The following is a 27,976-nucleotide window of genomic DNA, read 5'->3' on the forward strand; positions in this document are numbered from 1 at the left end:
TTTGTTTTTGGAATTTAAATGATCTTGTAACCATAAGAATTAGGAGGGAGAAAACAGTAGTAGTTACAAAATCACCCTGAAAGGGCAATTAATTCCTCATCAAAATTTAAAACCTTTGAAGTAGCTGAGGTGGTTGGAGTCACTTTATGGAGAAGATGAAGTCAAAATAGGGTGAGAAACAATCAGAATTATTCTCTCTGTAGCAATTTTAGACGTTACTCGTTTTGGCAGGATGTGGCCATAAAGCAAGGAAGTACTAGTATCTGATCTGTTTAGATTTAACAGTAATATGAATAGGGTTAGATACCTGATGCTTGAGCTTTGGAGTTAGACTTCAGGGATTCTTAAATCTTTCTGACAATTCATAAATTAGAACGTCCTTCTCACCCCCTCAGTTGAAACTGAACTGGTTTGCTCAAGATATTTCCTGCAGTTTTTCCCAAAAGTCAGGTTCAGAAATGAATTTCTGAGCTAGCATAAGCAGTTTTCACAACAAGCGGATTTCTCAATACAAGTTACAGTAAAAGAACTTGGTTGGCCTGGAGCTAGTTTATTCTCAAGACCTAACAGGACAGTTTTGTGGTAAGGTTTAAGAGTCTACAAGGTATTTCATAGTTTAATGTTACATTAAACTGGTAATGCAAAGTTAAGGTACATGCAAATGGTGTGAAAGCCTCATACAGTAAAGAATAAAGAAGCCCTGTTAATATTGCCGTTTTGTAATCTAACAGCCTGCACTTCTGAATCCCTGTAGAGCTGTTTTGCTTGTGGTCAGCCTGAGTTTAGGGTAGATATTAACTTCAGCCTGCTGCCTGGCTTTCCTCGGCTGGGTTCTTTTATGGCTGGCCAGTTGGCTCATTTGGTTGGAGCACAACATTGATAACACTAAGGTCAAGGGTTGGGATCTCCTTACTGGCCAGCTGCCAAAACAAAATATCTTTTATAATCCTTGGATAATGAACCTTAACCAGTCAGAAAATATAAATGTAGAATGTTTGGAAATGACAATAAAGACTGATCACAATAAATAAGAAATAGTAATCGGTAAAGAAAAGATAACAGTATTTAGGCCTTCTGTAAATCAAGTTTCATACTATCTTTGGGCATACAATAAACCAAATTACTCAAGATATGTACTTGTGGGGATTACATGACATTATAAAGTATGTAAAGGCTCACCTGATCTTGACATTTTTTGGTACTATAATATAATTTTACTTCAAGATAATTTGTGTAAGGTCTAGCTGGTTAGCTCAGTTGGTTAGAGCATGGTGTTGTAACACCAAAGTCGAGTTCAGATCCCTGGACCAGCCAGCTGCCCCCCCAAAATTTGTGTATACTACTGTGGAAAGAAATTTTACAAATCATTGAGGTTTCTAATCACTATACCACTTAGCTTAGACAAATCTTCACTTTTTCTTCACCTTTAAATTATAACACACAAAACTCTTCCCAGTATATATATGAGATATGTGGGGTATCAGGGTCATAGTTGTTTCATAAAATGCACGGAGATCCAGCCGCAAATAATGATAAAAACTGTTACAATTTATTCCATTTTCATGATTACAGACATTACAGGGCAGGGTGGGTAAACAAGGCAAATAAAGCACACACACTCACCCCCTCCCCACCCCTTTTAACCAGATGCAGCATTTGGCATTTTTATGATATGCAGGTTGACTTAATTCATTGACTTGGGTTGAAAGCTGGCAACAGCAAATCTTTCCAATTTAGGTTCTTCCTCCATAGCTACTTCAAATATTTTAATTCCTGAATTCTACACTGTGAGCTCTGAAATGGTGTTCAGTGCAAAATTCTTGAAGCTTTCACATCTTAACCTGACACTTCTTGTTAAGGCAGGGAACTGTCTGTTAAAAGCTGTCTTCGTCTTTGCCAACCCACGCCACCATCAATCTTAACTGTTATTTACTATATAAAAATAAAACTGTGCTCCCAAGCATTGATTGAAACTGTTGTGCCTGGATCCCTTTTCAGGGTATTAGCTCCCTGAGAGAAAAAAAGGTCCTAACCAACTGCTTTCATGAACAGTGACCCCAGTACAGTGTACATAATGTTCTTTGCAGCAAAAATCATGAGGTCAGGCCACCCTGATCATCCTGACTAGTTTATCATCATCGTTATTATTATTATTTACATATGAGGGGTCTTCAGAAAGTTCATGGAAAGATTCTATTACCTTTCCATTCCATTTTTCCACGAACTTTCTGAAGTACTCATAAATATATATTTAAAGCTGATTCCAGACCAAGTATTGCAACCATAATCCCAAGAAACTGTTCAATTTTAGCACACTGAGTTACTGCAAAATACCAGAGCAAGTGAGAAATCATCTTAAAGCAAAGAATAATGGTTCATCATCTTTTACAAATCAAGAAGGAGGAAATAAACTCCTCTCTCCTAAACACCTCATCAAATCCAATAGTTATCTTCACAGCCTTAGTCGACAAAATCCAGAGTCCTCAATTTCCTGATTTCACCTGATTTTCAAGGTGGCTGTCAAGGTCAAGAAGAGTTTTCAGGTTTTTCTTTGCCATGGCCCATGAACTCCAGTCCTTCAATAGGAATCTCTTTCTCCTTTATTGCTTTCTGATGGGAAGAGAAAACACACTATAAAGGTCTATATGAAGCTCAAGGACCAAATTTTGTAAATAAAATATGGTACAAAAGTAAAATCAAACAACTATAAAAGTCACAACCATGATTCAAAATCACATACTTTTAAACAAAGAAGTACCATTATGAAGCAATCAAGTGTAAGACCAGAGAAAGATAGGGAAAAAAGTTTTGAGGGAACCATTAAAATTCAGAAGTGAAATTTGAAAAAAAGTATCACCACTTTATCTTAGTGACAGTTCAAATCTGAGTTCCAGGACCTACTGGATATGTGACCTTGAGCCAGCCTCACTTTCCTCATCTGTAAATGGGATAAAGATAGCAACTACCTTGTGGAATTACCATGAAGATGTCTTAGGTTAACTTATTGTAAGTACTTTGTTTTAGGTTAATTTACTGGAAGTGCTGTTCTTATAATTCAAAGCAGTTCCACATCCATTGGGCTGGAATGAAAATTTCCTAGCTGTAGTTGGGGACAAGTCGAGAGAGAGAAACAGGCCAATGAAGGGATTATAACAAAAACAATGGGAACCTCCACAGTGTCTAACAGGTAAGAGAAAGGCTAACATCCCGCCCACCCCCTAACAGTAATAGTGGAAAAGTGCACCACCCTCAAAAGAATCAAGGAAATCTGATTATAGTGAACTTGGACAAATCACTTCCTATTTCTGGGTTTTAGTTTTCCATGTATAAAATACGAATAATTATGCCCACTTTGCAAGTTTAGGATGAGCACCAAACAAACCAAAGGATGTTACTGTGCTCCATAAAAAGTAAAGCACTGCAAAAATATTTAACTTCGTTATTCGGAGAGACACCCAGGCGGCCACGGTGGTGATGGTAGGGGAGAGGATTCCTGTCACTGGCCTCATTGCGGCTTTTCTCCACCCTCCCCGTCCCAATCTCCGCAAGATGCGACGCCTGTGGCGGGGTTCACCGCAGAGAACGCGGGGTCTGGGAGTAGAGGTGGGAGGGCTGAGGTCGCGGCTCACCTGAACACACTGCTGGTAGCGCTTGAAGAGGTCGGTGCACGGGTCCCCGGAGCCGTCCCCCTTGAGGAACTTCTCGGCAAACCAGCGATTGAAGCACTGGTCGTACTCTCGCTTCAGGTCTGTGCATGCCTCCCCCACACTGTTCATGGTGATGCTGGTGGCGGCAGCGACGGCGCACTCTGATGTCGTCACGCCTGGGGGCGTTGTTCGGCGCTACGTGTGGACGCACTACGGGGGCTGAGAAGGGTAGAAATGTGGGCGCGGGCGGTGTGGCTAGGTCTTCGAGCCCCGCTGGGCGGGCGCCGGGGCTTAACCTCCACGACGCATCCTCAGGTAAAGGACGGGCGGGTGGCTGAGCAGGCCAGGAGGCGGACAGCCCAGCCCGTGACCCGCACTTTCCGCCTCATCCCTCAGGGAAGCGGCCGGATCACGGTCGAGGTGATCGAGCACTTGGAGCGTCTAGCGCTTGTGGACTTCGGCAGCCGCGAGGCAGTGGCACGGTTGGAGAAAGCCGTCGCCTTCGCCGACCGGCTCCGCGCCGTGGACACGGACGGAGTGGAGCCCATGGAGTCGGTACTGGAGGACAGGTAAACTCGCGGCTGCGGCCCCGAAGCCTCGACTGCGTGGCGCCTTCGCAGCCGTTTAAGGTGGCCTTTAGTGTCCCATTTCACAGAGAGCGAAAGAGCCTTAGCGAGATTTAGGAACTTGCCCACGGTCACCCTGCGGGTAAGTGGCTTCACTCTTCCCATTGTTCATTATGGATCCTGTCTCTCCCGTTTAAAATCCTCAAGTCCTCCCACTGTTAAGTAGGAACAAAATCCGAACTGCTTGCTAGTCATTGTCTTGGAGGCCCTAGTTCCTAGAGCTCCTGCCTATCCAGTAGGGTATATACTGCTCGCCTCAGTACTCTCCAGCCACACTGGCTTCTTTAACTGCTTCTCCAACAAGCCAAGTTCGTTCCCTCTCCCGGATCTTTGCACTTGCCGTGCGCTTTTTCTTGGACAGTCCGCTTCCAAATTGCATAGCTGTCTCCCTCTTGGTACTCGGGTCTCAGCTCATCTCCTAAGAGAAGCCTCTCCTGACCACTCCAAATTCCTTCTCCCTTTCCAGTCACTAGCTCTTTATTCTGTTGGGTTTTTCCTGATATTTCTGTTTTTGCTGATTTGTTGTGTCTCTGCTATTACAATGTGAGTTCATTGTCTGACATACTTACTGCTGTATTCCTGCCTCAAGATTTTAAGTGTACATATTTTCCGACCCAGTGATTCTCTATGGAAATATCTGTGAAAGTGCACAAAAACGTGTACACTAGTGTCCACCGCAAAACTGCTTACAATACCAAATCCAAAACAAAACCCAGAAACAAGCTAAATGAATGGCAAATACATCCTCATACAATGGAATTTGGCAAGTTAAAAATGATGAAACAAATAACTATGTGTTATTTGTGTATGATTTAAATATCACATATCAGCATATAAATACTATATATGCTGATATGGAAAGGTCTCCAAGATATATTTAATAAAGAAGGCAAAGTTGGAACAGTATTAATACTTCATGAGTAATCTAATTTTTATATTCTGGTGTGGCACTGGGAACGCCGAGGCCACGGGTTCGGATCCTATATAGGGATGGCCTGGTGTGCTCACTGGCTGAGCGCGGTGCTGGCGACACCAAGCCAAGGGTTACGATCCCCTTACCGGTCACACACACGCACAAAAAACCCAAAATGGTTAGGTGTGTGTGTGTGTGTGTGTGTGTGTCATCTGGCCAGTGAGAGGGTGTGTGTGTGTGTGTGTGTCATCTGGCCAGTGAGAGGGTGTGTGTGTGTGTGTGTGTGTGTGTGTGTCAGCTGGCCAGTGAGAGGGTGTGTGTGTGTGTGTGTGTGTGTGAGTCAGCTGGCCAGTGAGAGGGTGTGTGTGTGTGTGTGTGTGTGTGTGTGTGTGTGTGTGTGTGTGTGTCAGCCGGCCAGTGAGGGTGGGTGGGTGTGTGTGTCAGTCAGCTGGCCAGTGAGAGGGGTGTGTGTGTGTGTGTGTCAGCCGGCCAGTGGGGGTGGGGGTGGGTGGGGGGGTGGGTGGGTGTGTGTGTGTGTGTGTGTGTGTGTCTCTACGGCCAGTCAAAATGGTTGGTTAGTTTTAAAGAAAGTGGGAATGTGGGAGGAAGCTTTAACTTTTCATTTTGTACTAAGGGCCAAAAACACAAATGCTTAAGGGTGCGGAATAACACAACTAGTGAAGTAGTGTAATGCAATAGAGAGGGTGGTGAAGTAGTGTAATGCAATAGAGGTGCAATTATTCAAACTAGCTTGTTGAATAATAAAAGGGCACAGCCTCTACCCTCCTGTAACAATTGTTGCTGCATCTTAATACATTTTTTAAGGGCCGGCCCGTGGCTCACTCGGTAGAGTGCGGTGCTGATAACACCAAGGCCCCGAGTTCGGATCCCATATACGGATGGCCGGTTCGCTCACTGGCTGAGTGTGGTGCTGACAACACCAAGTCAAGGGTTAAGATCCCCTTACCTGTCATCTTTAAAAAAAAAAAAATACATTTTTTAAGAAAATGCTCTTTTTTTGAAAAGCTTTCTCCTAGCAGTTTTGTTTGCTGTTTGTGGCTGTACTTCTTAGGAAGGAGGATGGGTATGTAACTCATAATGATAGGAGCAATCTACAACCTGATGGGTATTTAAAAAAAATAAACTCCTAACTACAAGTGGGAGCAAGAAAGATTAGCTGCAAATTAGTGATAATAAGGAGATCCAGACCTACCAGTAACCATAACCTTTGTGTAAAATGCTTGTTAGCTTCCTAACTGTTCTTACCTCCAGTCTGACTCCTTCAAATCTTTTCTCCACTTTGCAATCTGATGCTCAGGTCCAGAGAGGTTAACCTATTTGCCCAGTTATAGAGCACTTCAAAACAGTAATCTGATGTTATTCTCCTACCCAAGTCTTTCAGTAGACTTTCCACTACTGTTTAGGGTAAAGACAAATGCTCCACCGTGGCCTGCAGGACCTCATTTAACCAAACCCCTGCCCACCTCTCCAGGCCCGCATTATAATTTCAGTTCCTCCATCTCTCCATGCTCTTTCCTCCTTAGAATTCTGGGCCCTTGTCATTCCCCCACCTGGTCTTTTTTGATTGTTTAATTTCTTTCTTCAGATTTCAAACGCCACTTCCCCAAGGAAGTCTTCATTCTTTTATATTAAATTCTCTTTCAGGACCTGTGGCTCTCTCATGGTATTCAGTTTAGCTGACATTTACATGTATGAGTATTTACACATCTATTTGAGTGATTCTCTGCCTCTCTCCTGCTCATCCACCTTCCAGGGAGCATGTTTTTGCTCATCATGTTCTCAGTGTCTAGCACTGAGTAGATATGTGGTAAATGTTTGTTGAATGAATGTTTTCTATATAAGTGTCTTTGGGAAAGGAGGGAATAGAAGCACAAAAAGGAGTCAGAATTTATAGTTACCTTTATAGGGTAATGTAACTATAAAGAAATGCAACCATTACTAAGGGAAGAGTTGTGAAAAAGAGAACGAGGGATTTGGATTTGGTAGCTGGAATTTCAACTTAGCATTCAGTGATCTGCACTCTTTCCATAAATTTGGAAACCAGTTTGGGTAAATGATTGCCATTAATCACTTAATGTGACATTTGTAGGACTTTAATATTTTAAACACACTGCCTCACTGAATTTGAAACAAACCAGTAAAGACAGGTATTAAACAATGTTAGATGACAGCCCTACTAACCAACCCTGACTGGCTAATAGAAATTTCTTTGCATATTAATAACATACCATTTGGTCTGACCTAATGCATTATATGCATTATCTCAGTTATCACATACAACCCTGGAAAGAAAATACTGAGTATCTGTTTTATAAATGGAAGAAACTGAGGCTCAGAAAAGTTATGTAACATGCCCAAAGTTTCACAGGTAGTAAGAGGGGAATCCAGGACCAGGACTTAGAACTAAGAGCCTCTGCTCTCAAATACTTCTCTAGTGAGAAGTAAAGTGAACCCCTTGAAACTCTATTCATCTCAAATCTAGAGAACTGACTTAGTTGACAGCATCTCTCATTGCAGCCAAATATAGAGTATCTCTTAGAGACTTATTTCAACCAAAAACTCTTAACTAAATCAATTAGCGCCCATTCCAGTCTGCATCAAACCAGAAATAAATCAGGAGGGAGGAAAAAGGTTTTTAGACAGAAGTAGAGTAGTGCCCAGAGAAATACTCCTGCCAGCCAGATACAGGGGAAGAGGCAGAAAGAGTCAAAAGCAGTGGCAGAACTGTCCCATCAGTTAGTCCAAAGGCCAACAGAAGCATACATGGAGTCACTTCTTCCTCTGTGCTGCCTTTTTAGTGGCATTTTCCACAGTTAACTTGTTTAAGTGACTTGTCTGTGAGCTTTCATGGGCAGAAATTTCTAGTTCACAGTTGAAGCTTTTCTCAACCAGCGTTCCTCATTTGAACCACAACATAGAAAGATTCGAGTGGCTATTTTTTCAGTTCTCCCAAGGATAGTGCATAACTAGTTAGCCCAGATGCATAGGGGAGAAGTTGATTACCAAAGTGGGTGGCTTGGAGTATTTGGGCTAACTTCTCTTGTAGAACCCTGATTGAGACAGCCCAGGTGAGGTAGACATTTAGTCAATTGGTAATTGAACTGAAGAGCTCACCTGGTCCTGTTCAGTGTTTTATACGTGATTCTGAGGTCCAGGAAAGTGAAGCAACTTGCTAAGTGAGGGGTCTGCTTGATGTGCCACTGACACAGAGACCCTGGGTTCAGTGGCCTATGATTATTATTTTTTTGGTGGCTGGCCAGTAGCCTACAATTAAGAAAACAGTGAGGTTTGGATCTACTCTAGAAACAACTCCATCATAAACAGTACTTAAGTGGAAATGTGTGGTATTTAAAAGAGTAAATTTTGTTTTTTTGGGAATTTCACTCACATAGGAAACCTGATTACCAAATGAGTGAATAAATCAATTGCTATTACATCTACTGTTGGGAAGCAGTAGCTTTTAACCACCCTTTGGTGGTAGTAGAAAAGTCCTATTTCATCAAAATCTTAAAGTGCTAGGCAGGTTATGTATGATCACAATAGATTCAGTGCATGTACTTTGAATGAGTAGTGGGGATTGATTTTTTTAAGCGGCTGGCTGGTATAGGGAACTGAACCCTTGACCTTGGTTTACAGGGCTGTGCTCTAACCAGCTGAGCTAACTGGCCAGCCCTGAGTTGTGGGGATTGAGGTGTACTGGGGTGCACTCTTTCTCAAAGGAGCAGGTGCCACTCACCTCTTATTGCCATGAAAATGAAGGCCCAGCATCATTAGATTTTTTTTTTTTTTTTTTTGGTGGCTGGCTGATTTGCGGATCTGAACCCTCAACCTTGGTGTTATTAACAGATCTTATTTTTAAACATCATTTCATTTAATCTTCCCATCAATCCTATGAGGCATTCTACAAATAAGGAAACTAAAATGTGGAAAGGATAAGTAACATGTAACACTGGGATTTGAGTTCAGCTGTGACTCAGAAGACTAAGCCCTTAGCCATTATGTTATACTGTCCAACAGAAATAAAAACTCCAGAAAGTACAATGGTTATACCTCTGAATGGTATTATTTTATTTTTGTTCTCCCAAGTTTTTTTTTTTTTTTTAACTTTTTGTTCCCCAAGTCTTAAAACTTAAGGTCTAGAAAGATCATACTTGTTCAAGGACACACAGGTAAGACAGTGCCAGATCCTGGAATAAACTCCAGCTCTCCACTCTTCTTTATACCATGAGTAAATATTTGCTGTGTCTAGTTGTGGATTGGGTGCCACAAAAGAAAGAGAACTAGTCCTTTCCTAAAAGAATATTATTGTGACAACCTAGCCCTCATGTGCCTTTGCCCAGATGTTCATGTCACATCCTTGCCCCTTTGTGACATAACTCAAACCCCATTAGAGTTAACCCTCAGCTTGTGCCCCACTCAGAGCAGAAAGAGCTTTGCTGCTCTCTCATATCAGTGATTTCACAGACTGCCTGTTTTTTAGCCCAGGTATCTGGAAGCAGGCTCAGACCTTTTGTCATGCACTTTTATACCTTGAAACAACAGTGAAGCCTCGTGCGTATGTTTAAGCTCCCATTTGGTTTCACTGGTTTACCATCTGGATACTTTAGTGAAGCCACTGGGCCCACATAACACTGGGAGATTCTTGAGTATATCTGTGATACATCTTGCTAAAGGATAGGTACTTTATATCCACCAAGGTGGCTGTGGTGACAAAAAAGCATTCATCTTAGGGGTACCAGAATGGGCTCAGGTCCCAGTTCTGTCACTTAGGAGCCAATATCCTTAAGTCACTCTTGAGCAAGTTTCCTCCTCCAGGTCTGCTTAGGTTTCTAGCTACCAATTCCATCCCTAGTAGGCCATGCTGCAGCCTGCTGAACTCCCTGCCCTTCTCTGAATCTGCTGGGCTCTCTTGCTTTGGGATTCATGCTGCTGTACCTACCTGGAGTCCACGTCCCACCCCCACCCCGCTGTTTCTTGCCCATCCTTTAGCAGTGACATCACCTGTTTTGAGTATGTGCTCCTCACTCAGGCTGGGTCAGGTACCCTTCCTATTCCTTTGGCAGACTTTGCTTACTTCTGTTAGATTTAACACATTGTAATTGCCTTTTTACCTGTCCCCACCAAAAGTAACTTGACCATAGTAATCATCCAAAAATATTTGTTAAACATATCAATCCTGAGAAATAATTACCATTTACCTCAGAGTTACTGGGAGAACCTATAAACTGTAGACTATTATCTGGTCTACTGTTGACCACAGCTCCTCTGTCTTTGAGCAGTGACCATAACTCAAGAATATGCTGCTCCCTTGTTCTCCCATTCTTGACTCTCTCCATCATGCCGTCGAAGACCTGTTTTGAGAAGGTAACCTTGAGCTTCTGGGTTTTGTAGATGTCTATACTTGAGATCTGACAATGTCGTAGAAGGCAACTGTGCTGAAGAACTACTACAAAACTCCCATCGCGTTGTGGAGGAGTATTTTGTGGCCCCCCCAGGTACGTGTTGCCCAGAGTGGTTTAATAGATAGTCCAGATAGTACCTGTCCACAGATAGGAACTGTGAGGATCACAGATGTTATGTGAAGGCACCTTGAAAATGATAAAATACATACAGATGGTGGCATTAAGGTGGCAGTAGAATTCAGGGGTCATACTTACCTCTAAGGGCCAGTCAGTAACAGGAATGAGCAAAACAGGACTGGGGGAGGAGTGTGTACAGTGGGTTGCAAATTTAGAGCCCAGGCTCTGCCTAAAAGCATTCACTGCTTCTGCATCTGGTGCTAGGCACAAATGTGAGCCCATTTTCCCGAAGAACCTGGATATCTGGCATTTTGTATGATATTTCCCAAACTTTAAGTTTGGCAACCAATTCAAAATTAAAAAAATAAAATACAGTGCAGGCCAAACAAAACATACCTGCAAGCCAGATGCAGCCTGTGAATGGTATGGAGATTAGCATCTCTAACCTCACTATAAACATTTTTTCACTGTAAACATTTTAAATGGAAGCTTTAAGATAATTCTGAGCCAACAGTAAAATCCCTTAGGTAGGTTGACTGCATTTGGGTGAGTACTCAGAGCTGCTGCGCCCCTCTGGGCATTTGGGAATGGGACTAGCCAAAGTACTCAGGTAGACTGCCTTCCAAGTGCCAACTTCCAGCTTAGGATGTCTCTTCGGGGGAGAACCATTCTGAGCAGCTTCCATATAAAATATCAGCCTTGGTCAGCTCAGGGGTTACCTGTTTGATCAAGACTCACCAGTTAAATGAAAGCTCTGGTTGAAGCAAGGATGGGAAGGAAAGCTAGAAAACTTGTGAGCTAAACGTGAGATAAACTCTTAAAACGTGCCTCTGATTCACTAAACCACCTCAGTAAACTGTGGAGGGAAGTTAGATTTTATGATCTCTGCATCTCAGACCCTGATAGTTGTCACTGCTTCAGATGGATCTATTGACCATATATGCTACTTTCCAAATAAAACCTTGCTTCAGACTTTGCTTCTTGGGACAAACTGAGTTCAAAGTCATAGTTTTTCCTTCCACTCCTATCTGCATATAAATGGCTAATTAACCTGTCTCTCTCTACTCCACATTGAAAAGTGTGCATTACCTTTGGCTTCAAATATAACTGTGACTCTTTCAGATACTCAGAAAAACAGGATTCGTAGCTGTACTTATGTCCATTGCTTATTTTCCATGACAAACCAAGTGATCAATTAGCTCAGTAGAGCCAGTTGGGCAGCAGGTTCAGCTATAACGTTCTTTTTTGTTATTGTTTTTAAACAGGTAATATCTCTTTGCCAAAGCTGGATGAACAAGAGCCCTTCCCACACAGCTGAGTAGCTATTCTGGGAAGAAGGTACCCTGTGAACACAAGAAAGTGTGATGATAGTATTTTGTTATTGGGGACACTAACATTCCCACTTCCTCCAGTCACCTGAAAAAAATTGATGCTTAAGTATTTCTTAGTAACTGACTCTTACGAAGATAGAATGGGAAAGATCTAGCCAAAACAAGGAAATGAATTCCTGAAGCTAATAGAAGTAAAAGGAAAGCAAAACTCAGCTTGCAAGGAAATGGATCAAGTATTCACTTACAGGACTGTTCAGTACGGAAGACATTATCTCCCCTCAAAAAGACTGTCTACCCAACTGCATAAGTGATTTTTTTTTTAAATTTATATAACTGGTAGACAGAGTATCTGATCACTTTGTGACAACCTGAGTTGTCATTTTTAGTTGCTGTTTCCATCGACCCCTATCTTTAACAAACATACTTGAATTTGTTCCAAACAGAGGGCTAACTTTCTGCTAAGGTTTGAAGAATTCAAAGTAGACTACAGCTTGGGAATTCCTAATTTAGAACCATCTGCCATCCCACAAAGTGCTTAAATGCAAAAGGGATACTAGCCACATGTATAGTTTCTCTTTCTATTACAAGAATAGCCTTGGGCATGGGATAAAGTAGCCCTCTTCACTCCTAAGGTGATTACTGAATTGAGATGAATCCAAGATCGTGGGTTTTTTTAAACCTGAGATACCAAGGATAAATAAGACTGACCAATTTAGGGGTAAAAGTGATAGAATCAAACATTAGAGAGGTTTTTTCCTAACCAAATTGCCAAAGTTGATATTGGCTAAGAATCTCCCAATGATCTTTATGCTGATGCTCATTTTTAAAAGTCTGGTTTTATTCTTCCCATTCCTTCCTTTATCTGCAATACTCCCTTTTTCTTTAAGGCAGCTTAATTTACAAGCTTGGTCTTGAATTAAAAGAGAACCCTGAACCTGCCCCCAGGAACGAAGTTCTCAAACCAACACCAGATTATTATCTTTATCCCCAAATAAAGTTATCCACTCATGCTTTTTACCAATTGGGTACTAGTTACTACTACAACTCAGTGTTGTTGTTTTTGTTTGGTGAAATCTATGAACTTAATCAAGGACAAGCACACATGTCAATTACTAAACGTTTAAAATATATTTCTAAACAGAATGGGCCGACTCAGTCACAGTAACTGCTGATCTCCATAGCAGAGCAACCCACAGACACAGCACTGATTTTTTTTTTTTTCCCCATAATCAGGGGTGAAAAATATACAACTTGTTTCTGAACCAAAACCACAATTTCTGCAGTTTAAAATGTTTTGCTGCCAATATGGCCCTGGTAGAAATTATGTAGTTTTCCTTAAAAAAAAAAAAAAAATTAAAAAAAAAAAAAATTAAAAAAATTGCTTAAGACACTAAATCTTCAATCTGGAATGTAGATTCTGAGCACAAAGCAGCTCAGTTCACCTAAAAAATAAAGAAAAAAATTCCCATCACCTGTCTCAGTAGGGCCTGAAAGGAGAGAAGTAGTGTGGGGAACCCCTGCTTTGGTATGGAGAGTCACGGCCCCTTGACCCAGACCGAGACCGTGAGTAGCCATAGCTGGTGCTTCTCTCAGGATAAACTCGGATGTAGGAAGTTTCACCCTAAAATTCAAAAAGAGTAAAGGAAAAAACTAAGCCAGAAGAATAAGCAAATCAACACCTAACCTGGCTACTTAATAATAGTTAAGTACTGAGCACTTACTATGTGCCTGGCACAATGTTATCTCATTAAACATGTTATGAGGTATACTTTTTCTATCCCATCTCAAGAATGAAGAAAATTAAGACTTAAGTTGTATCATTTGCCCAAGGTGACAAAATAATAAATGGCAACTTGATATGTCAATAATCATTCAAATATTAGCTGTTACTAATAACATCTGAATTACTGCCACTGGCCTCCATAATCTAAGAACTGGAAAGGATCTCGGAGGTCATATAGTTAAATCCCATCACCTCATATATGCATCTTTGGATGGTCATTTATGGAAGGAGCTAGGCTGTATTCACCACATTCGAGATGTCAGGACCTGTATGTTCTAGTAATGCTCATAGCTTAGCTTCCTGACAAGTCTTGTGATGGTGCTATTATGTGACCATTTTGCATATGAAGTAATCTGAGTTCAGAGAGTAGCTCATCTAAGAAATTAATAAGCAGCAGAGGAATCATGTCCAGGCTGACTGTCTCCAGGCCTTCTGCCCTCACAGCCAGCATTCTCAGAAGATCCAAAGATGCTAATGTGAAAGAATCCAGATGCTTTTTCACCTTAAGTGAAAGTAACTGAATTTATTCTTACTGGGTCCCTGCTTTGCAGTGTAACTGAGGACCAAGTACTGCTCTTTCTTCTCCAAATTCAAGTCCTAGAGGACAGTCTGAGCAAAAGCATTGTTAAGCCATGCAAGGACCAGCCTCCAAGCCGTAAAACCAGGGAATTATATGAATCCTCAGAAACAGAAATGAGCCCAGAGATCTGTGTCCTCCAGACATTCCTCAACCCCATACCAAGTCAGGACGGAATAACCAGCAAAAAACAATGTCCAACTGGTGGCCTGGTACCTGGTCTCAATGGTACCAAAGGGACAGTTACCACTTGAATCCAAAGCAGCAGCTGCCTTCCTAAAAGGAAGGACATCAAGAACTAAGTCCTGATCAACCATAAGATATTAAGTTGTCTCAGGTTTCAGAGGAACCTGTACTACCTTGGGAAAGGAAAAGTGAAATGACAACTCAGCCCTGACAGCATACCCACAAGGGCTGAGATAATGAAGTTGACCTGTAGAGCCCAGACTAGATCTAGAGGAGGGGAAGCCATAATAGTTAGGTTACTGAGGGGCACTGCCATTTAAGACAGTTGTGAATGGGGTGGTATCACAGAATAGTTCACCACATGATGACAGGCTGCACTAGTATTCTCTCCAGGTTAAAAATACTATGAATGCTCTTCCTGCAGGGCTTAGGCATGGCAAATTCCTTGGCTTTGTCCACTTAAGATAGATTTTTAATGGTACTGTGAGGTCATCACATGGCAAGTGCATGGCCTTTTACTACTTCTGTTAGGTCAGGCTTGAGTGCAGTGACCTGGGTATAGCTCCTCAACATAAGTTAGGGACCCACCTCATGAGAGCAAAATTTGGTGTCATCCAGTTTACGCAGGGCATATTCCATGTCTTCTTTTCTGAGATACTCAACCATCCCCATTCCATCCTTCTGCACATCTGCATAACAGACGTCCCCAGCTTCTCGCATGTGATCCTTCAGGTCCTGCCAGCTGCCTGATGGAGGAAGTCCTAGGCACAATGAACATAAAAGAGCCCACGTCATCCTTCAGCGATGTTAACTGCCCTATTAAGAGCCAGCAATACCTATGGTCCCTTCTTTGTAAGTAACTTAAATCCTGAGGGCCCCTAAATCACAAATCTTGATAAAGGGCATGAAACCAAAGAAGAGCATGATATATGAGTGGTAAACCATTTTCAGAAGCTGGTCCTAGGCTAATCTTCCAGAGACCAAGCCTTTCCAACAGAGCATGAAGTCTACTATAGGATTAGTAGTATCTCTCAGAATTTACAGCCTTTCTTTGTCCTTCATAATCAATGCCAAACTCCCAAGACTTTGAGTTCAAATTTTTTCCATTATGAAATTTATCAGTACCAATTATATCTTACCTGACTGTGTTTCCCAGGACATGGGAATTTTGAAACCAGCCAATGAAATAACCAAAGTGTAGCTGAAGGTAACAACACAACAACAAAAATCTAAAGAGTTTGTTTTCTTGTAGATGTGACTGACAAACTAAACAAAGTACCTCTTAAGAGATCACCAACATTCTTCAATATAGTGGGGGGAAAGGTTAAGACTCAGATGCTAAAACTAGTCAGGAGTCATACAACCCTACCTGATGTCATGAAAGGGAAATGTGCTCCTGCTCTCAAAGGCTGTGTTTACCGCTCACAGCTCAGGACTGCAGCCATTTCCTAATAGTTTTCTAAGCAGGATTTCAGAGCAGCATGGAGAGAAAAAAAGATAATGTATGACATCCTGAAGGAGGGAATAGAGTTCTGGGGTTAAAAAATTACAAAGGGACACAAGATAGGCAGATACTGAGAGTATCACTCTTAAGCACATGGGAGTCTGCTGTGATTGTATAACATTCACATCTTAAAAAGGTACCAGACTCCTTAATACATTTCATTCCACTAGGGCCCTAAAATTCCCCTGCAACTTGCAGAAGGCCTCAGGTATTTACCAGTGTGTTAATATTTTGAAGATACGTAAACCTCTGAGCTTAGCATTTCATCACTTGTTAATACTAGACAGAAATGTTCTATACTTTACAACACAACCCCCAAGACTCCAAGTTGTGGGGTTTTTGGTTTTCTAAAAATGTAATTCCAAAACCACCACAAAATCTGGCCTTTTTCAGAATCCAGGTCTGTGTAAGTTGTTCAAATCTGGCTCCTGGAATGCCTTTCTAGCAAGTCTGATACCAAGATACATTCCAAAAGAAAACATATTTAGAATTCCAGCTCAAGGGGTTTTGCCATCATCTTCCCTTCTCACCGCTAGAACCTCCTTTATAGGAAACATGTTTATGTTTTCTCAGCTCCACGCTACCAGTGCAACATCATTTGCAGGATCACCAACTCACTGGCAAGACAGGGTTTCAGACTGTCACTGTGCTCAGGCTACTGAAAAGAAAGCCCACATGTCCCATGCACTGAAGAACAACAGCTATCATTTCTTGGAAGCCAGACTCTGTGCAAAGAATTTTACATGTATCATCTCATCCAGTTTGAAAGGAACATACCTGAAACAAGAACTCGGAAATCAGATCTTCTTGTTGGAGGTCCATTCCTTCCACCACGGGGCCACCCACCCCGACCTCCGTAAGTCCTGGGGAACTCCACACGAAGCCGACACTGGCCATAATCATAACCATTCCTTCCATAAACTGCATCCTCAGCATCTCTGCAAAGAAATGTTTGGAGTTTTGCTGCACAGGAGGCTGAGAAACTTCCTAGTGAGAGGCATGAGTAATAGGTATAAAAGGGAAACCCGGAGTGACAAAAAAACAAAAACACAGGATCTTGATGCACTTCAAGGCTTAAAGACCTTTCTATAAGCCAAATGATACTTGAATTAAAGTTTAGAACTGTCACAGGGTTTTTGTAGGTATGAAATGATAATGAATGGGTAAACAGATTACTTACAAGAGGGCTAATTCAGAGAATAAATTGCTGACAGATGATTGATTGTGCTGATAAGCCAGTGTTTCTCTAAACTTGGTGAGCAGTTTCTCAAAAGGCATACCATATACAGGTCCCTTAATATTATTCCACAAGGCCTAGTGCCATCAAGTCTATAGAAAGAAAAACTCATTTAAAAAGAAGGCTCAAAAGACAAAGGCAAATTAAGTATTTTGTGATGAATATGGACCTCTTGCAAGTGTATCTTTCAGCATGGTTTGGAGAACTAAATTACCAAACTACTTTTTGGGTACAATTTTACCAAAAGAGGTAACTATTCAATAAAGTTACTTTAATTCTTTCCTAGGGCTCTAACAGAATTAAGAATGCCAAGTTGATTCTCCAGTATTGGATGGGGGAAAGAATGGCCTCTCAGCTTGGGTGGACAAGCAGAGCTGAATATGCTAATGATGGCCCTGGTCAGTGTCACAGGCACATAATTGTTTATCAAGATTGTAAGACTAAAAGCAACAAGGACTACATCGAGTGCAACCCTGACTATATTTATAATGCAGTATGGAAAAGGAGGAGCTACTAGGGGTTCAAGAGCAGTCTTTGAATACAAACTGACCTGAATTCAAATCAATCTCCTACTTACTAGTAAGTAACTGTCGGTAAGCGTTTAATCAAGTTTTTACATCTCTAATGTGAGTAGTAACCCTTGCAGGGTTATTTTAAGAATTAAATAAGATACTATATGCACAGAGCTTTGCCTGAAATTTCCAAATCTAGTAATATCAAAAGATAGCTTCTACATTATGAAAATGAGGGAAGAGATGACAATGCAGCATATTATAGTAAGTTTTTATTCTAAGGGCAGAACAGAGGGTTCAAATCCTACCTTGATCCCTTTATCAACTCTAAATCCTCAATTTCCTCATCTGGAAACTGTAGTTAACAGTACCTTCTTCATAGGTTGTGGCAAATGCTAAATAATGGCATTGTTGCTAAATAATAGAGGCGTGGCCTTCTGTTTAGGTGTAAAAATTCCTAGTTCCATTTTTGAGGTAAATGTCAAGACAGGAGGAATGAGCTACCAGAGTTGTCGGCCATCAAAGCCGCAAGGTGCTTCCTGACTCCTGGTCCTTAGATGCTCTCCTAGACCAATCAATACCTCTACCCTAGGTAGGTAAGACACCATACAGTCATTCCTTGCAATGAGGCCCACTAGCAGCAGATGATAGTAAGAAAACCGAGTGGGCTCCTATTTAGCCTGAGTGGAGTGACCAGTACAGTGCAATGGCTTCTAACAACAACTATTCCAGTTTTGAAAGTTCCTGGGCTTTTTCCGGCCTGAGGGCCGACAATTTTTGCAAAATCACAAAGATCCCTTTGAGCCGATTTAGGGATCTACAGTTTCCAAATCCCTGGGACCTTTAGCATATGATGGAGCCTCCCTCATGAAAGGAGGGGAGTGAAATCACGGACCCCACTCAGGCTGTTTTAGTTTTCCCAAATCCTTCATCCTTTTATTAAGAACCAGGCCCTGGCCTAATGGGGCAGGGCACGCGCCGACAGAGATCTGTTCCATCACAGAGACCCCTCTACTCCAAAGGTATCCAGATCCCCGCAGTTTGTTCCCCCTCACGGCGAGTTCTGGCCGGGGGAGGGGTGGGCGGAGAGGGCGCCTGGCGACTTCTGCTCTTCGCGGAGTCCTCTCCAGGGCTGGTTCTGGGGCCCGGGGCTTCCAAGCGTGTGGCCGCTCCCCTTAGGATGCCTCCCCAGCCGCGAGGGAGAGAAGTGCTAATTTGTACCATCCTTGAGGCCCGGTTTGGGCGGGCTTGGGCCCTCAAAAGGCCCCGCTTTTGTGTTTCTAAGTAAAAACTAGTGATAGTAATAAAGGAAGTGACGACGGAGCAAAGGAGACCGAGCCGGCGGGAAGAGGCGGCCTCACCCTCCACCCGGGGGCGCCCTGAGGGGTCTGCGCTGAGGGGGAGGGGAAGCCCTTGTGAGCAGGGGAGGAAAGCGGAGGGAATGGGGGGGCCTTGCGCCCAGCGGGCTGGAAGGCGAACAGGGACCTCACCGGGGGTCTTCGAAGCGCACGAAGGCGAAGGGCACGAGGCCGTGCCGGTTCTTGAGCTCGATCTCGCGAATGCGGCCGTACTTGTAGAACAGGTCCTCCAGGTCCTTCTCGCGCACGTCGGTCGGAAGGTTCCCCACGTAGATGCGACCGTCGCCTTCGCCGCCGCGCTCGTCCGCCCAGCCCGACATCCGCACCGCCCGACGCCGCGGGCCCGCCGCAGCCCACGTCGCCGCCGCCGCCGCCTCCTCACCCTGGTTCCCCCACAGCGTCCCCGCGGACTTGGAGGCGCTCAGCCGCACTGCATTGTGGGAACGCGGAGCGGAAGCGAGAGGGTCGGAGGCTAAAGGAATCATCTTAAAGGGGACGCAGACGCTCCTGCGACGACTGCGCGTGCGCGCAGGCCGGCCCTCCCGAGGTGGAAGTGGGAACGTGGTATCGGGCTGTTTGGGTTCAATCGCCGGCAGCCTGGCCTTGGGCAAGTGACTTGGGCTCCCTTAGCCTCGTTTCTCCCTCTAGCGCCGCCTACCTCACAGACTTTTGTGAGCACTCAACTGAGATGACGCGGGTAGCGCCCAGGGCCCGTCCCGCGTCTGTCACTCTGCGTGCGGGGCGCTAGAGAGAAGGAATCAGGCACGGGCCGCAGGCTGACCGCGTAGCGGCCCGGATAAGTCCCCAACGGCTGGGCTGTCGCGGCCCTCAGCCTCAGGTCAGTAGGCCTCTGGGCCACCTTGTCCCCATTTTACAGTTGCTTAGAACTGATAGTGTAAGCCTGAGATGGGCTCCGTAGCTTGGACTTGGAGTTTATAGGAGACGGGGAAGTAAAAAACTCATAGTAACTATCAGGACTATCACTATAGAATACATGCGGCGATTTGTGCTTTTGATTCTCACTCAGGATGAGGGATCTCCATATTATAGGGGAGAAAACTGAGGTCTCAGAGTTGGGTCAGGATGGGAACCCAGAACCTGCCCCCATCCTATGTGCTACGTCCTTTAGGAGCTCAGATAGATTCCCACCTTGACACTTTCTCACATTCACATCCCATAGTGCAGAGCATTGAACCCAGAGACGTTACAACAGTGAGGCCTTGCATCTGAAGAATCTTAATCAAAAGAAGATTTTTCATATTAAAAATGAAACCATGCATTGATGGATGGATGGATATATGATAAAGCAAATATAGCAGAATGTTAATGTAGACTCTAGGCTGTAGGTGCATGAGTATTCGCTGTACCATTCTTTATGTCTGAAATTTTTTATAATAAAATGTTGGGGGAAATGAAACTTGTTATAAACAACTCCATTAATCCTAACAATAGCAAAGGAATAAAACCAAACATTTAATCAGAATGTAGTTATTTCTTGTTATCCACCTCTGAGCCTTTTAAAATCAAAACAAATAAACAAAAAATTAGGTAGTCACATATAACTACTGAATGTATAACCTTTTTTGGAAGTCAAGTTAATAATACGTCAGGCCCTCATACTATAGATACCCTTTGATTTTATAATTCTCCTTGTGGGATTTTATCATTAAAGAAATAAGCAGGAAAAGAAATAAGAAATAAGCAAGAAATCTTCACAATAAATTATATGTTTGTTCATCATTGCATTCCGTGCAATTAAAAAGAACTGATAATAAGGCAGTGGTTCAACACATTAATAACATTGAATGTTACACAATTATTAAGTCATGTTTTTAATATGATATTAAGGATATTAAGGGCACACTAATTTAGTTATAATTAAAGTGAATTAAAAATAGTGTTTAATATATACACATAAAAATATATATTCTGAAGGGATCTATTAAACTGACAGCAGTTGTGTCTAAAGAATGCAGCCGTGGGAACTTTCATTTGAGATATCTTACATTTCTGTAGAGTTGAAGATTTTTACTGCAACTGTGTTTCATTTCTACATTCTGAAAAAAATTAAAAAGGAAATAAACAAAATTTTATACAGTATTATCCCAGTTCTGTACAAGAGAATATATATATGCATGCATAGATATATATTTGTATATATAGTATATTCACTTCTTCTTTTTTTTTTTTTTTAAAGATGACTGGTAAGGGGATCTTAACCCTTGGCTTGGTGTTGTCAGCACCACACTCAGCCAGTGAGCTAACCGGCCATCCCTATATAGGATCCAAACCCGTGGCCTTGGTGTTATCAGCACCACACTCTCCTGAGTGAGCCACTGGCCAGGCCCCGTATATTCACTTCTTATAACAAAAAATCATAGAAGAAAATAACCTTTCAAATGTTTGTAGGGATATCTCTTGATGGCAATGATTTGTATATTTTTATTTATGCTTTTCTGTATTTATCAAATTGTATGTAATTAGCATGCTCTACTTTTATAATTGAAATAAAACACAATAATTGATATCTAAAATAAAACAATCAGAACTGTCTGTTATATTCTAGATTATGTAATGCTTCTTGCTGTTCTCTGCTGGGCTTCAGAAGGCAAGCAGTAAAGAGCCCTGACCACATACCATCTTGAGTCTAAGAATGCAGCCTTATAAGAGCTTACATACCCTTAAGGCATTCTAAAGTCCAGATGCCTCCTCATTTTGGGGGGTGTGTTTAGGTGTGTTAATACCATTCTTTCTAAGCCCTACCACTCCTATGTGATTGTTGCCTAGAAAGACAAAAAAAAAAAAAAAAAAAAAAAAAGTGCTGTTGGAGACAATTGGGCGGTCTCTTAGGAAGGGAGAAGTACAGTCAGCTAAGTGACCTATTAGGACTCTAGGTGGAAGATTGCTTGCAATAGTGATTCAGCTTGTATTGCACAAAGTCTTGCAGTGTCCAATCCCCAAAGGGCTTTAGTTACCCAGCCTAGAAAATGTGCCCAGATATGGGGACATGGCAAGGACAGTCTTGCTGGATCAGAAGGAGCACTGATAAATCATTAGATGGCATTTGTGATCATTTATGGAATTCCAAAGGTGGATTTTGTTCCTGTGAGCCCAGGTACTGACATTTGCAGGTTAGAACAAAATGAGGCCCAAATTATTATTTCACACTCAAGCGGTCCATAGGCTGTTTTCTCTGCTAAGGCCAAAGGTGCTTTTGAGCTTTTGTTCATCTAGTTATTAGACATCATTGAATGTATACTATAATTTAGGCCCTGTACGAGTCCCAGGGCATGCAGTAATACAACTCTGTCCTCAGGTTGTATATACAAATTGCTATTCAAATAGTCATGTAAAGTACAGTTGCAGGAAGGGTAAGCCGACTGAGACCACATTTGAGGGCCATCTACCACAGTCTAGAGATTCTAAGGAAGGCTTCTGGGAGGACATGTTTAGGTTGGGTCCTGAAGGACTAGTGGGAGTTAACCAGGGGGAAGAAGGGAGGGTCATTTCAATGTCATGACCAAACACCCAGACAGAAGAAAGTAGGTAGAGAAGGGCAGATCCCCACTGCCATACACTGTGACTGGGGCAAGGAGTTCAAGTGGGGAAGAGGAGGGAGAAGTAGCTGGGGCGTGGGCTTACCACGCCTAGTAGACCGTGTGTGGAATTTGGACTCAACCAAAGGCAAGGAGTAGCAATTGAAGGGTTTTAAGGAGTTATGATGAGATGAGACCCTCTCAGTAGGGAATGGCAGCTGAGGGGAGTGTAGAAATGGAGTAGGGGGCGGCCGGCCCGTGGCTCACTTGGGAGAGTGTGGTGCTGAGAACACCAAGGCCCCGGGTTCGGATCCCATATACGGATGGCCGGTTCGCTCACTGGCTGAGCGTGGTGCTCACAACACCAAGTCAAGGGTTAAGATCCCCTTACCGGTCATCTTTAAAAAAAAAAAAAAAGAAATGGAGTAGGGGAGAAGACTGAGAACTAATGTGACTAGAGAGCAGCTGCAGAATAATAGCGGAAGGAAATGGAGTGAGGGAGAGATGTGGCAGCAGGTGCCATTATGGGAAAAGGGAAGAGATGACTATAGGACAGTATAGGAAGTATCACTATGTAATTATTGTGTAAGTCCCCTCCTGTGACTTGATCCTTTCATTAAAAATCCTTTATTTTAATGAAAATCCTTTCATTAAAAATCTACATTATCCATGAATGATTTTGGAGTTGGATTCTTATTGTTCTTTAGGCTAAACGTGAGTATAGGGTAAGAAACGGCCAATTGACTAGGAGGTTACATGGGAAAGTAACAGGGTGGAGTGGAAGGCATGAGAGTGGGTGCAGGGAGACAGCTGGAAGATCACTGCAGTCGTCTGAGCAAGAGATGCCCATAGCCTGATGTAAAGTGATGGAGATGGAGATACTAAGATGAGAGATCCCAAGAGAGGAAATCACAGGACTTGGAGATGGATTGAATTGGGGGCTGAGGAAGGAGGAGTCCAGATTAATTCCCAGGTTCCTGGCTTGGAGAACTGGTTGGGCAGTGGTAGCATTCTAAGATGGGAAATAAAGAAGGAACCAATCTGTAGAGGGAGGAATGATCTGCAGGGGAAGGACGAGGATGGGTTCAGATCCCTGTGGAGGACATAAGAAGAAAGGATAAGAGGTATGGGGAAATGGCCCTAGGTTCTATGTGCTCTTTCCATTGAAAGATGAATATGAGGTTCGTGACCTAATGGATGGGCTTGGAGTCCTCAGATACTTGGAACAGGACTGCCCTTCCTACAGGGAGAAGCTTTCACTTAAAATATATGAAAGCTCAATAAATAGTCATCATTCCTAATACGATGATAAGAAAGGCACCAAAGGGCTTGTCCTCAGATTGAAAAGAAGACTTTGACTTTAGCAGACTGTTCAGAGTTAATGCACTTCCCACAGCAAGACATTTACTCTCAACCAGAGAGTAGGGCAGTGCCCAAATAAAAAACAAAACAAAACAAACAAAAACAATTAACACTGGGGATAAAACATTATGGAACCTGCTCATCTGGTTTTCTCCCTTTCCCTGTGACATAATTACCCTCTGGCATCCCAGCAAAATGTTTTCTTCTCTGTCAGGCACAGTCATGAACTTCTCCCAGCCCCTGGCCCTTGGTAGCAGTGGGCAGAAGAGGAAGTGATGGAGGAGTAGACCATCAGTGGGAAAATGAGTCATCCCAGAGAAACTGGTCCAGGCTGGCAGGGAGAGCTGTGGGCTGGGTCATTGTGGAATGTGCTTCTGGTCACAGCACCCTGGGAGCTGAACCCTTGACGTTGGTGTTATAACACTATGCTCTAACCAGAGCTAACAGCCCAGCCCTAAAAAGTTATTTTGTGTGTGTGTGGCTGACTGGTAAGGGGATCCAAACCCTTGACCTTGGTGCTGGGAGCTTTCTTTCTATCATTCTTTGCCACTATATTTGTGTGACAGGGTAAAATATGTTCTGGAGAGCTACATAATACAGAACTGAGCCATGCAGCAGAAGGGGAGAAAACAGCAACAAAACTAGGAGGTTTGGACAGAATTTGGAATGGGGGAGCAGAGAGCCTTAGGGAAGCAAGCGCCAAGCATGGGAGGATGAGAAGACAAAAATGGGAAAGATAATTCAAGAAGATTTGCAGTTTGTTGTGAATATAATTCCCCTTTGGTGCTTTATTAACAGACTCCAGAAAATCTTTAACATTGTTTTTCAATTATGTTTGGATAATGAAACTGTTGCTTCTTTGAATGTGGCCAAACAGGTGGGAACACAAGGGCCTGGTTTGATATGAGGTTATTTAAAGCAAAGAGCACATTGAATTTGTAGCAGCTTGGTTGTTTTATTTTTGCTAACTTGTTATATGCTGAGATGGAGTCCTCTAATAGTTTTTCATATCAGGGTTCCTTTTGCTTGGATCTATGGGCTTCAGGGATTAGTGAATCACTGCCTCCCCATTCTCCTAACCTCCACCTCCCGGACCCTGACCCTGCAAAGTCGTAACAGTTGTATGCAAAATAATGTACATGAGTAGAAAACTCTTTTTATTCTCAGGAGAATATCCATGCAGCACTGTACAATAGAACTTTCTACAATGATGGAAACGTTCTATATCTCAGTTCTATGTGGTAGCCATTAGCTACATGTGGCTATTAAGCACTTAAAATGTCACTACTGCAACTGAGAAACAGAATTTTTAATTATACTTGATTATAATTCATTTTAATAGCCTCATGTGGCTGATGGCTACCATATAAGACAGTGTAGGAGTTCATTATTCTCAAAGGTCTGTAAGTCATGCCCCCATCTTCCTCAAAATAGATTAAGAAGCACTGGGACCAATCACTTCTCCTTATAGTCCTACTGTGTTGGCACATAGTAGGTGCTTAATAAACACCTGTTAATTTTACTAACAAGTACATAAAGAAGAGTTACTCTAGCTCCAGGGAAGTGGAAAAGAGGTACTAAATGGCAAACGGACTCATCAATTTCATCAAATTTTATTTCCTAAGGCCCAGGTTCCTTACCCTTAACTCAGAACTTTTCCCTAAATGTTTGCCACTGTAACGTACCTTTTAAACTTACTTTATGTCCGAGTAAATCCAAAACACAAGCAAAGGGTAGAAGTGGCATGAAGAGATTAATAACAGTACTAAGAATGTTTTGTTTTGTTTTGTTTTATGCAGCAAAGGATATATTTATTTAATAGAATCCTAAATTTTTGGACCCAAATCAATTTTGTACTAAGCAGACTTTTAATAAATTGTGTCAGCATAATTTGGTAATGGCACCTCCAAGACAAACACATTCCTTAAAGGTAAAAGATATGGGGAATATCTGGAGATTTTTTAAAAGTAGAAAAGAAAATTAACTGACAGCCAAGAAGCTTCTAGGCCACACATTCCCCATCACTAACACATGCACAGTGGCTGGATTTCCTTCTGTCTGGCTGAGGCTGGCTCTCCCCTTCAGCCAGCACATATGCAGGTTTCTGTGAATGTCACATTGACAAACATTCTCTGGAGCTAAGCAGCTGGGGACCAATTTCTTTTGTTATTCCATCCTTGTGGGCTGCTGGTTTGTCTTGTGGCACAGTCCTTGAAGGTGCTGGCAGAAGACCAGGTTATCTTCCCTCGTGGTATGCTTTGACTCCAGTTCCAAGAGCCCAGGGTTATGTACATGGCATCTGAGACCTCGATGGTTTCCTCACTCCTTGCCTGCTCAACATTTGTTTATTCATTTAACTGATACTTACTGAGCCACAGAACCACCTGGCTCTGCTGGGTGCTGGGTGCTGGGTACCAGGTGCTGGGGATACAACAGTAAGATCCAAACTCTGCCTTCACACTATTCACAGACAAAAAGGCAGTTACAACAAACTGAGATATGTGCTACAAGAAATACAGGGTGTTGCCTGCAGCTCTTAACCCAAGCTATAAGGAGGTGAGTTCAGGGAAGACTTCCTGGAAGGAGTGGCTTCTAAACTGAGACCTGAAGAACCAGATAGTGTAAGACAGATAAATGAGGAGAGGAGAAGAAAAGCATTCCAGACAGAGAAAACGCACATGCAAAGAAAGCTGGGAGGACAGAAGAGAGCTTGGTGCTTTGGGAAAGCTAAATAGTTCAGCACAATTAGGGGTGGGAGGTGTTTTTTTCTCAGTCTAGAGCAACAAGTGTCCTATGGTGAGATGCCCTAATGTAAATCAGAGCCCAGCTGGGTTAGTTTATACATGTAAGTCCTAAGTATTTCAGCTGCTCAATGGAAATCAGTGTGAGTTGCCTTTACCATACAAATGTTTATTGTATATCCCTGAATAGGATGATTGTAAAGGGGATGTGATGCCCAGGCTGGAAGGGGTGGGGGTGGGGAGCCTGAGGGGAGTATGGTCTCAGTCTCCAAAGGGGAGCTGTGAATAGCAAAAGGTGCTTGTTTGGAAGCCAGAAGGAGAGCAGAATAAGACTGAGCAAAAAATTCAATGATCCCTCCTGGCCTGAGAAAGAAGGGCCTCAGAGGGAGCTGGATTCAAAATGCTAAGACATTTATTAATACCTATGATTCCCCCCAAAACTGGAGGCAACCTCAGCGTGCATCCAAAGGAGGCTTTATAAACAGGAAATATGCAGTTCTAATTCTGAAACTATGCAGACTTTAAAAAGACCAAGTCCATATCTGCAGACATGAATAGATCTCCAAGATATTTATGCAACGCCTCCCGTGTGCACTGTGTGAGATGATAGGGACGCAGCAGAGGAGACAGTGTCTACTCCCTGGAGAGAGCTCCATCTATCTCCTCATCCTTACCTTGGCTTTTCATGATTTGCCACCAGCAGCTTCTCCTTATCTCCTGCTACTCTCCTGATAGCTTCATTGGGATCTGCTGTGTCTGGAAGCCTGTGCTTTCCTTCCTGTAGGTTTTTGTATTGGCTACTTTCTCTCCCTGGAATATTGTTTCTCTCTCCACCTCTGCCTCTCCAATCTTTCCCTGGCCAAGCCCTCCTTGGCTTTCAGGTCCCTGACTTAGTAAGGGTGCCTAAAACTGTGTGATCTAATCTAGAACTTTCCTCTGAGTTTGTACCTCTGAAAGGCCTAGTTGTCCCCATTGCTCCGTTTTTTCCCTCCGAGTATTTTTGCCTGTTGATTTTTCTAAACACATTCTAAAATCATTTTATCGAGTTCTGTATGGCATCCTGTTGGTATTTTAATTGGAATGGTGTTAAATCTATAAATTTACATATGGAAAACTTTTTCAT

General features: G+C 42.7%; 3 protein-coding genes across 3 annotated transcripts; 1 reads left to right on the forward strand and 2 right to left on the reverse strand.

The window, feature by feature from the left end:
- Positions 1-1,527: 1,527 nt before the first annotated feature.
- On the reverse strand, positions 1,528-3,797 carry TRIAP1 (TP53 regulated inhibitor of apoptosis 1). Its single transcript, XM_063087415.1, has 2 exons — positions 3,630-3,797; positions 1,528-2,610 (listed from the first exon to the last, which is right to left on the reverse strand). Exons 1-2 carry the CDS (start codon positions 3,774-3,776, stop codon positions 2,527-2,529), a joined length of 231 nt encoding a protein of 76 aa, XP_062943485.1. The 5' UTR covers positions 3,777-3,797; the 3' UTR covers positions 1,528-2,526.
- Positions 3,798-3,874: 77 nt separating this feature from the next.
- Positions 3,875-13,368, forward strand: GATC (glutamyl-tRNA amidotransferase subunit C). Its single transcript, XM_063085998.1, has 4 exons — positions 3,875-3,962; positions 4,044-4,216; positions 10,599-10,702; positions 11,992-13,368. Exons 1-4 carry the CDS (start codon positions 3,882-3,884, stop codon positions 12,042-12,044), a joined length of 411 nt encoding a protein of 136 aa, XP_062942068.1. The 5' UTR covers positions 3,875-3,881; the 3' UTR covers positions 12,045-13,368.
- On the reverse strand, positions 13,033-19,631 carry SRSF9 (serine and arginine rich splicing factor 9). Its single transcript, XM_063085997.1, has 4 exons — positions 19,347-19,631; positions 16,885-17,045; positions 15,192-15,364; positions 13,033-13,678 (listed from the first exon to the last, which is right to left on the reverse strand). The coding sequence occupies exons 1-4, from the start codon at positions 19,532-19,534 to the stop codon at positions 13,535-13,537; spliced, it is 666 nt and encodes a 221-aa protein (XP_062942067.1). The 5' UTR covers positions 19,535-19,631; the 3' UTR covers positions 13,033-13,534.
- Positions 19,632-27,976: the final 8,345 nt, after the last annotated feature.

This window comes from Cynocephalus volans, chromosome 2 (assembly GCF_027409185.1).
Source record: "Cynocephalus volans isolate mCynVol1 chromosome 2, mCynVol1.pri, whole genome shotgun sequence".
In the NCBI taxonomy this organism is placed as follows: domain Eukaryota; kingdom Metazoa; phylum Chordata; class Mammalia; order Dermoptera; family Cynocephalidae; genus Cynocephalus; species Cynocephalus volans.

Bases quoted from the DNA above. Each gene is read 5' to 3' on its own strand.
- TRIAP1 (XM_063087415.1), bottom strand. From the start codon at position 3,776: ATGAACAGTGTGGGGGAGGCATGCACAGACCTGAAGCGAGAGTACGAC. The intron at 2,611-3,629 runs GTGAGCCGCGAC...TCTTCCCATCAG, and splicing joins GCTACCAGCAGTGTGTTCAG to AAAGCAATAAAGGAGAAAGA.
- GATC (XM_063085998.1), top strand. From the start codon at position 3,882: ATGTGGGCGCGGGCGGTGTGGCTAGGTCTTCGAGCCCCGCTGGGCGGG. The intron at 3,963-4,043 runs GTAAAGGACGGG...CTCATCCCTCAG, and splicing joins CCTCCACGACGCATCCTCAG to GGAAGCGGCCGGATCACGGT. The intron at 10,703-11,991 runs GTACGTGTTGCC...GTTTTTAAACAG, and splicing joins GTATTTTGTGGCCCCCCCAG to GTAATATCTCTTTGCCAAAG.
- SRSF9 (XM_063085997.1), bottom strand. From the start codon at position 19,534: ATGTCGGGCTGGGCGGACGAGCGCGGCGGCGAAGGCGACGGTCGCATC. The intron at 17,046-19,346 runs GTGAGGTCCCTG...ATTTCTTTGCAG, and splicing joins GTGCGCTTCGAAGACCCCCG to AGATGCTGAGGATGCAGTTT. The intron at 15,365-16,884 runs GTATGTTCCTTT...CATTGTGCCTAG, and splicing joins TTTCCGAGTTCTTGTTTCAG to GACTTCCTCCATCAGGCAGC.